Here is a 10,504-nt window from a genome sequence, read left to right on the forward strand (position 1 = left end):
GTGGATTTGTAAAAGGTAGATCATGCCTGATGAACCTGATAAAATATTTTGTGGAGGTAACTAAAGTAGAGGACAGGGGAACTTCAATGGATGTTATTCAGATGAACTTCCAGAAAGCACTCAACAAAATCCCTCGTAACTGATTGTTGGCTAAAGTTGAAGCTCATAGAATTTAGGGAAAATTATTGACCTACTTAGGACGTTAGTTTCGTGACAGGAGATAAGACAGCAGGGATAATGGGCAGCTCCTCCAACTGGCAGGATGTGATGGCGCCGTCCCACAGGAACCTCAACTATTCACCATATTTATTAATGATTTAGATGACTGAATATAAATCCACACATAATTGACATACTCAATATTGCCATTGAAAGAAACCATCAGCCATTTTGTAATCATGTATATTTTAAGCATAACTTAACAAAAAAAAAAAGATTCCATGACTATTTCAATATTGGTGAGTGTGAGGTGTCCAATTTGGACTTAAAAAGATTACAGTACTTTCTAAATGGTGAAAAGCCGGACGCAGCACAGGGAAAAGAGACTTCAGGGTCATGGGCAAGTACAGGAACGGAAAGCAAAACAGCCAATGGAATGCTGTGCTTTATATCTAGTGGAATGGAATACAAGGGGCGAGAAATGATGCTACAGCTAAAAAAAACTGGTCAGGCCCCATCTGGTGCAATGTTAAGCTATGGGCAATTTGCTTTGGGAAGGATATGTTGACCAGGGAGAGTGTGCAGCATAAAAGATGCTAGAATGATTCTTTGGCTTCAAATGTTTCTGTTTTTTATTCATTCATTTGATGTAGGTGTCGCAGGCAAGGCCAGCATTCATTGTTCATGCCTCGTTACCTTTCACAACTGGGCTATGTAAGAGGACAGTCAAGAGTCAACAGCATTGCTGTAGGTCTCTGGTCACATGTCGGCCAGACCAGGTAACAATGGCAGATTTCATCCCCTAAGGATATGACTAAACAAGATTTTTTTTTAATAACAATCGACAATGGTTTTATGGTTGCCATTACTGAGACTAGTTTTTAATTCCAGATTTATTAACTGAATTTAAATTCCACGAGCTGCGATGGTGGGAATTGAACCAGCGTCCCCAGAAGTAGCCTGGAACTCTGGATTGCTAGTCCAGTGACATTAGCACCACGCCATTGCCTCCCCTCATTATGAAGAAGGATTACACAAACTGTGGCTGGGTTCCCTGAAATTTATAAGAGTCATGTCCTTTCACATTCCCAGCCTATGTCTTCCAGCTGCTGGAAAGTCTTTGGGAATTCTGCAGGTGAGCTACTTGCCACAGAATGCCGATCATCTGACCTGCTCCACTCGCCACTACATTATTGTGAATGGTCTAGTTCAGTTTCTTGTCAATGACAACACCCAGTAGGATTTGATGGTGGTAGTGAATTCACTGATTATAATAGCTAGGGGAGATGTTATTGTCTTTCTTGTTGGAAATAGTCATTAACTGACACGGAGGTGGTGAGTGTGTTACTTTCTACCTATCAGCCCAAGTCTAAATAATGTCCGGATTCTTGATGTAATTGGGCATGAACTGTTTCTTAATCCAAGGAATTGTGAATGGAACTAAAGACCATGCAATTCTCAGCAAAAAGCCCAACTTCTGACATTTTGATGGTGGGAAGGTAACTGACGAAGCACCAGAAGATAGTTGGGCCTCAAAGAACAATTAGGAAACACATTTTTCTATAAAAACAGCGGCAATCTGGAACTTTCCCTAACAACGTCCAAAGTAAAGAGCTGTGGATGTTACATCTAATCTAAATTTTCAAGACTAATATTGATAGTTTTTTGTAAGCTCGGTGTATCAAAGAATCTGGTTCAAAGCCAGGTAAAGAGACTTGAAGAACATATCAGGTATGATCGAACTGAATGATCGAACAGGCTGGTGCAACTGAAAGCTCTGTACTGATAATGTGGATATGTGTCCGATCCTGTCATATTTAGCGGGTAAAATGCACACATTCTATAAAATAACTTTGTAATCTTTCACTTCTGGCCTGATTGCACTGAGCAGTGCTAGAGTACAGCCGTTATTTTATACCCTGCCGTTCAGTTAGTGTTAACGTGGGCACAGTGGAGCAGTGGTTTGCTTCACAGCTCCAATGACCTGGGTTCAGTTCTGGGTGCTGTCTGTGCGGAGGTTGCACGTTCTCCCTGTGAGTGCGTGGGATTCTGCCGCGTTTCACCCGACAGCGAAAGACTTGCAGGTCGAAAATAAGTTGACCATTGTAAATTAAACCTACTGTGGGTAGGTGCTAGGAGAATGGTCGGTAATGTAGGATTAGCATAAATGGGTGGTTGCTGGTCGACAGGCACTCGGTGGGCCGAAGGGCCTGCTTCAGTGCTGTGTGATAAGAATAATAACGTGGGCAGGGAGGGTCAGAAGGCTATTGTAATGTCGGATCATTCGTGGTGTTCAAATTAAAGTATCGAAATAGGCCAGTGCATATTCATTTAGTCAACTCCCAACTGTTGCAGCCAATATTCAATTCTAAATATACATTCGGTGCAGTGGTAAACAAACTTGCGAAAATTCTGCTTCTTGCAGAATGAATGTTAAGATTTAGAACCATCTTGTTTACCAGTAATTGCAGGTATTTTGTACCACATTACACGAGACCTTGAGTAGTAATAGTAAACTATAATGACTAGTTTAGATATGAACCTTTCAGACAGAAACATGGGAATGCCACCTTCCTCAGTTTTCCACATATTAAGCAGGGAGTTGTCTGCCTTTCAGTAAGTCTGTACTCACCGGAACAGATCACACTGGCATCGTTCCTGTGGCTGCACTCCTGCTGTGTTCCTTGAAAAAGACGGCAGTCCAATAAACTGGATTCGTTTCCAGTGCATTCAAAGATATCAGTCCGTACGAGCCCAGTGCCCTCTCCAAAATGAGCATATCTTGGCACAGACACGGCGACTCCACACTGAAGCTGACTACAGACCACATTGGCGTCTTTCAAATCCCAGTCAAGGTCACACACTGTTCCCCAGGTTTCAACGTACTGGATCTCCAGTCTGCCTGAACATGGGGAGTCTCCGGATGTTAGTCTAGGAGATCTGTGATCTGAATAAGCGTATTATATCATAATTAGCATAATACGTTAAAAATCACAATAATACAAATATTTTTATTTCAATACGCATCTGATTAATCACAGATCTGGCAACATTCTTCTCAGATTCTGTTCAAAACTGATTATGCTGGATTTCCTGTATCACTACTGCTTATAATGTGACAGAACTGTCATGTTTAAAATGTTCCTTTATTTATTTATAACTTCCCCAGTCGCCGTCACTGTCACTGAGAAACATGCACTGTGTCAGCAGTTAGAACTAGGCAAGAAGTATTGTGTGACAAGAACTGGTGCTAGGAGTACTGTTGTTCATATTTAACATAAAAGATTTCGAGTCAGAAAAGGGACGGACAATTGTAATATTCACTAATGACATCTACTTGGAGCAATAGTTAGTACAAAGGCAGATTGTGAGAAAAATATTTTCCGTTAACGAAATTGCAAATGAATTTTAATGGGTAGGAAGACTGAGAACCCATATTCCTTGGACAATGATAATCTAAATTGCATCGAGGAGAAATGGGACTTAGGAGTACAGACATAAAAATCAATAAAATAGCAATGCAGGTTAACAAAGCTCTAGAAAATATAAAACAGATTGAGGTTTGTTTTTGAGAGATACGTTGAAAGGGGAGTCACACCCAGCACAAGGAAAGATTTGGTGTTGATTGGGAGTAGGTTCATTGGGTGCTAACTAGTCAGTGTTTCCCTACTTTAATAGGCACTGTATAACTGAGCAACTTTGCACCATATCAGTTGAATCCTAGTGCTGTAACTGCTGTAACTTTACTGGATCAGCTTGGCTCGAGTTGTCGCTAGTTCCAGAGCACTGATCTTCAGCACGACAACTGGAGTGTTAACGGGCCCTTAATTTTTGCTTTGTGCTGTGTGCTCAGCCGCTTCTTAATGTTGTGTGCTGTAATCTTCGGAATGGACTAAACAATAGAACGCATTTCCACAGCGCTAATCCATTGACATGCATTGTCACACAATACTTCTCACCTTTTGTCAGTCTGAATAACTACCTTTAACCCGCACTTTGTTGTCTGTTTTGTGGCCAGTTTTCGACAGTCTGTCATGATCACCCTTCAAAGCCCTTCGTATGCAATTCATTACCTTGAAACCACATTCACAGTTTCAAGTTTAAAAACTGGACAGACACATTGTGACCAGCAGCAGTCAGCATATAATCATAGAATGTTTATAACACAGAAGGAGGCCATTCAGCCCGTTGTGTCCATGCTGGTTATCTGAAAGAGCACCTCGCTAGTCCTATGCTTCTGCTCTTTCTCCATAGCCATGCAAAGTTTTTCTCTTCAGGTGCTTGAGGATTTCCATATTGAAAGCTACAATTGAATCTGTCTCCATCAGACTCGCAGGCAGAACATTCCAGATCCTAACCATCCTCATGTCACGGTTGGTTCATTTGCCATCCACCTTATAACAGTGTCCTCTGGTTATTGACCTTTCCACCAAGAATAACACTTCCTCTCTATCTACACTGTCTGGCCCCCTCAAAGTTTTGAACACCTCTATCAAATTTCCTCGCAGCCTTCTCTGTTCACAGGAGAGCAACCACAGCTTCTCCAATCTATCAATACAACTGAAGTCTTTCATCCCTTGAACCTTCCTTGTTCATCCTTTCTACACCTATTCTAAAGCATTCACATTCTTCTGAAGTGCCATATAAAGAATTGTATACAATACACCAGTTGAGGTGAACCCAGTGTTTCATAAAAGTTCATAATAACTTCCGAACTTTTGTCCTCGATGCCTCTATTTAAAAAGGCCAACATCCCATTGACTTATTAACCACTTTCTCAACCTGCCCTGCTACCTTCAACGATTTGATCAGAAATACTCCCAGGTCACTCTTGACTGCAGCCACTTTAGAATTGTACCCTTGAAAAGAGACCAGCAGCTAGCATTAAAATAAATCCCAAAGTTTTCTGAAGCAGAAAAGTAGTAAAAGGGTGGTAAAAGGAGGAGTGGGGACGATGAGGGATCAGAAAGGGGATTTATATATAGAGGTAGCAGGCATAGTTGAGGTATTAACTGAATTCTTTGCATTTGTCTTTACCAAGGAAGAAGATGCACCGCAGGCAATGGTTAAAGAGGAGGTCATTCAGATACTATAGGGGTTTAAAATTTATAAAGAGGATGTATTAGATATACCCTGTTATTTATGAACATACGCGTGAAGATACAAATTAGGACCAGGAGTAGGCCACTCAACCTCTCGAGCCTGCTCCACCATTCAAAACGTTCATGGTTGAACTGATGACTCCGCATTTCCACCTACTCCCGATAACCTTCCACCCTCTTGGTTATCAAGAACCTACCAACCTCTGCCTTAAAAAAAATCAAAGACGCTGCTGCCACTATCTTTTGAGGAAGAGAATTCCAAAGAGTCACGACCCTCTGAGAGAAAGAAATTCTCATCATCTCTGTCTTAAATGGGCGACCCCTTATTTTTAAACAGTGACCCCTTGTTCGAGATTCTCCCACAAGGGGAAATATCTTTTCTACAACAACCCTGTCAAGTCCCCTCAGGATTTTATTTGTTTCAATCATATCACCTCTTACTCTTCTAAATTCCAGAGGATGCAAGCCTAACCTGTCAAATCTTTCCTCGTATAGCAGGTCACCCATTCCAGATATTAGAATAGTAAACCTTCTCTGTACTGCCTCCAACGCATTTACATCATTCCTTAAATCAGGAGACTAGTACTGTACACAATATTCCAGATGTGGTCTCACCAATACCCGGTGTCGCTGAAGCATAGATTCCCTACATCTGTATTCAATTGCACTCACGGTAAATGATAACATTCTCCTCGCTTTCTTAAGTGCATGCCGTACTTGCATACTAACATTTTGCGTGTCATGCAATAGGGCACCCATATCCCTCTGTATCCCAGAGCTCTGCAATCTCTCACCATTTAGACAATATGCTTCCCTTATATTCTTGCTCCCAAAGTGGACAATTTCCCACTTTCCCACATTATACTCCATTTGCCAGTTCTTTGCCCACTCACTTAACCTATCTACATCCGTTTGCAGACTCCTTATGTCCTCTTCACAAGTTACCTATCTTTGTGTCATTAGCAAATTTAGCAAGCATGCCGTCTTTCCCTGCATCTACGTCATTTCTATAAATTGTGAAACGTTGAGGCCCCAGCACAGATCCCTATGGCACACCACTCGTTACATCTTGTCAACCAAACAAATGACCCATTTATGCCTACTCTCTGTTTCCTGTGAGCTAACCAATCTTCCATCCATGATAATATGTTACCCCCTACACCATGAGCTTTTATTTTCTGCAATAGCCTTTGATGTGGCACCTTATCAAATGCCTTCTGGAAATCTAAGTACAATACCAGTTCCCCTTTATTTACAGCACATGTAACTCCCTCAAAGAATTCCAATCAATTGGTTAAACATGATTTCTCTTTCACAAAGCCATGTTGACTATGCCTGATTACCTGGAATGTTTCTAAATGCCCTGCTGTAACATCTTTAATAAAAGCTTGCAACATTTTCCCTAAGGCATGTGTTAAACTAATTGGCCTGTAGTTTCCTGCTTGCTGTTTCCCTCCCTTTCTGACTGAAGGAGTTGCAATCGCTATTTTCCAATCTAAATGAACCTTCCCCGAATCTAGGGAATGTTGGAAAATTACAATTAACGCATCAACTACCTCACTTGCCACTTCTTTTAACACCCTAGGATGAAGTCCATCAGGTCCCGGGGACTTGTCAGCCTGCAGCTCCAACAATTTGCTCTTTACCTTTTCCCTGGTGTTTGCAATTTTCTTGAGTTCCTCCCTCCCTTCCATTTCCTGACTTACAGCTAAAACTGGGATGTTACTTTTATACTCAATAGTGAAGATCGCTGCCAAATATCTGTTCAATTCATCTGTCATCTCCTTATTTTCTATTATTAATTCCCCAGACTCACATTTTATAAGTTCAACGCTCACTTTGTTACCTCTTCATTTTTAAAATTGTATATATATATATATATATATATAAACTCTTACTACCTGTCCTTATCTATCTATCTAGCCTTCTCTCGTCCTCTAATGTTTCCTGCCTTATCAATCTTTTAGTCATCCTTTGTTTTTTAAAAAATATTCTGTCCAATCTTTTGACCTGCCTCCCAGCTTTGCGCAATTACAGGCTTTTTCTTTAAGTTTGATACGACCTTTGGCTGTTTTACTTCACCACGGATGGTGGGCCCCACTCTTGGAATGTTTCTTTCTCGTTGAAATATGAGAAATTGTGTAATCTGAAATATTCCCTGAAATGTCTGCCACTGAAACTCTATTGACCTATCCCTTCACCTGATTTGCCAGTTCACTTTAGCTAGCTCTGCGTTCATGCCCTCATCATTGCTCTTATTTAAGTTTAGAATACTAGTTTTGGACCCACTCTACTCTCCCTCAAACTGAATGTAAAATTCAATCATATCATGATCGCTGCTACCAAGGGGCGCCTTAACTGTGAGGTCATTAATTATTCCTACCTCATTGCACAATACCAGGTCCAGTATATCCTACTCTCTGGTTGGCTCGACAAGGTATTGTTCCAAGAAATTATCCCGAAAATATTCTATGCAGTCCTCATCTAGGCTATCTCTGCCCATCTCATTTTTCCAGTCTAAATGTAGGCGAAAATTCGCCCCTAATTATCACTGTACCTTTCTGACAGGCTGCCATTATTTATACATTTATACCCCGTCCCTCAGCGTGGTTATTGTTAGTTGGCCTTTTCACCACTTCTGACAAGCAACTTCTTGCCTTAATGATTTTTCATCTCTACCCGAACAGCTTCTACATCCTGGTCTCCTGAACTTAGATCATCCCTCACCATTGCGCTAATACCATAATTAATTATCAGAGCTACCCCTCCACCCATTCCTGGCTTCCTGCCCATCCGAAATACCATGTTTGCTTCAATATTCAGGTCCCAGTCAAAATATATAAATGAACTAAACCGTGGTGCACAGGGCTCAATTTCACAGTTTGCAGATGACACAAAACTTGGAAGCATATTGAATTGTGAGGAGGATAGTGCAGATCTGCAAAAGGACATAGACAAACTGGTGGAATGGGCAGACAGTTGGTGGATGATGTTCAATGCAGAAAAATGCGAAGTGGATCATTTTGGTCGGAATAACATGGAGATAAAATATAAAATGAAGGTTTCAATTCTAAAGGGGTGACAGGAGCAGAGGGACCTTGGTTTAATCGTGCAGAAGTCACTGACGGTGGCAGGCGAGGTTGACAGAGCGTTTAATACAGGGTACTCTGTCCTGGGCTTTATTAATAAGTGCATAGAGTACAAGAGCGAGGGAGTTGTGTTGCACTTGTCGAAGACACTATTTCGGCCTCAGATGGAGTATTGCATCCAGTCTGTGCGCCATACTTGACGAAAGATATGAGGGCGTGGAGAGAGTACTGAGATGTTTCATGACAATGATTCCAGGGATGAGGAATTTCAGTTATGAAGATAGATTGGAGAAGTTAGGACTGTTTTCCTTGGAGAAGAGAAGGCGGAGAGGTAATTTGATAGATTTATTCATAATAATGAGGGTTCTGGACAGTGTAGCTGGAAGGAAACTGTTTCCACCGGTGACAGGGTAGAGAATGAGAGGGCACTGAGTGAAACTATTTGGTAAAATAAGCTAAAGTGACATGAGGAAACTCTTTTTCATGCAGCGAGTGTTTCAGATCTGGAATGTTTGTCTGAGAACGTGGCAGAGGCTCGTTCAACTGCAGCATTCAAAAGGGAATTAGACAGTTATATGAAAAGGATGGACGTGCAGAATTATGGAGAGAAGGCAGGGGAATAGAACTGAGTGAATTTCTCTTTCAGAAAGCCCATGCAGACATGATGGGCCGAATAGCCCCCTTCTGCACTGTAATAGTTCAGTGATTCTGTGAAGTTGCCTCTCCACCGTGTTCCAACCAGAATGTATCAGTTCACACTTCTCTGCATGAAATTTCATCTGCCACCTGTCCGCCCATTTCACCAGCCTGGCTTTATCCTCTTGAAGTCTATCACTATCCTCCTTACTGGCCATGAATTCAGGAAAACTCGCCGCTTTTCTTCGAATAGTTCAACTGTGTTGAGTTTAATCGTTGCAAATGCTTCCTGATTTATCGAAGCTCTTTTGTTTAATATACTGTGCATTTTACTTTCTCAATATTGCCCAACATTTAAAAGGCAATGCACAGGCGGCGGTGGAATCTTACAACGCAGTTTCCTCTTGAGATACCCACAGTAACTGCAGACCCATTAGATTGGCTCCCCGAGGCTGAGAACCTTCATCCCTCCCTCCCCTGCTCCCCAGGCTCAGCTTCACAATCTGTGTAACATATCAGATCTGAGGCCAAGCTATCATTGCAGGTGGACAGCCGGGCTGACAGTGCATGCCGGGTAGTGGCTGCTGGGTTGATGAATTGCGAGTTGGATTGAGATTGCGACATTTCCAACGGTTCAGATCATTCACTGTGGCGTTAGGGAAAATCTCAATGGAAACTGCTCTGTCTGTATTGTAAATGTGCTGAGTATCAGGTATTTGCTGCATCTGGTGGAGAATGGTTCTTAAATATGAGACTAATGATATGATTTTAAATAGTGATCCGAATATTAACATTCATTCTAACCGGAGTTTACTGGAATTATTATCATCTGACTTTCCAGCTAGGGACCTTCCTGGATTATTTTACTTTCACTTCTTCCCGGATTCTATCAGCTGCGGTGGGAGATGAGAAACTGACAAAGAATTTTACCTGAGCAGATGACGCCGGCATCATAGACGTGTGACCAGGAATAGTGATCCCATTGATATGATTTGCAGTACCGCAGAGCGGCCTCGGTCCCGCTGCACTCTACATTAACCGTCACGACGGGTCCGGTCCCTTCCCCAAAGTGAGCTCCACCCGGTGCAGAGACGGCGGTCCCGCAGCCCAGCTCCCGACATACAACAGCGGCGTCCGGCAGGTCCCAGAAATTGTCATACACAGTCCCCCACTGTCCCCTGTAGTGAATCTCCACTCTCCCAGCGCACCGACTGCCCCCATTCGCCAGTCTCAGCTTCGCCGTCTCTGTAATAATCAGAAATATCATCAAGCAGTTCTAGTGTGTTAAACCCACAGGTTCCCTGTGCATGGACCCTCCCCATTCACCAGGCATGAATTGATAAGAACATCAGTCTGCACTCAGAACCCTAATAAAACCCGGAGGAAATATTACACATGAAAAAAAAGAAAGGGAAATACTAATGAATGGTGCAAAGGAGCAGGGAACCGTATATTTCCACCAACACAGCTGCTCCAAATGATCCGTATGGCGACCGGCTCAGAATATATTTAACCTGA

General features: G+C 42.1%; 1 protein-coding gene across 1 annotated transcript in view; it reads right to left on the reverse strand.

The window, feature by feature from the left end:
* LOC137360148 (deleted in malignant brain tumors 1 protein-like) overlaps nt 1-10,253 on the reverse strand; it is a 29,936-nt gene extending 19,683 nt beyond the window's left edge. Inside the window, exons 1-2 of the mRNA XM_068025696.1 lie at nt 9,917-10,253; nt 2,792-3,106 (exon numbers count right to left, since the gene is read on the reverse strand). Coding sequence (XP_067881797.1) covers nt 2,792-3,106; nt 9,917-10,253 — 652 coding nt within the window. The remainder of the gene's footprint in view (nt 1-2,791; nt 3,107-9,916) is intronic.
* Nucleotides 10,254-10,504: the final 251 nt, after the last annotated feature.

This window comes from Heterodontus francisci, unplaced genomic scaffold (assembly GCF_036365525.1).
Source record: "Heterodontus francisci isolate sHetFra1 unplaced genomic scaffold, sHetFra1.hap1 HAP1_SCAFFOLD_216, whole genome shotgun sequence".
In the NCBI taxonomy this organism is placed as follows: Eukaryota; Metazoa; Chordata; class Chondrichthyes; order Heterodontiformes; family Heterodontidae; genus Heterodontus; species Heterodontus francisci.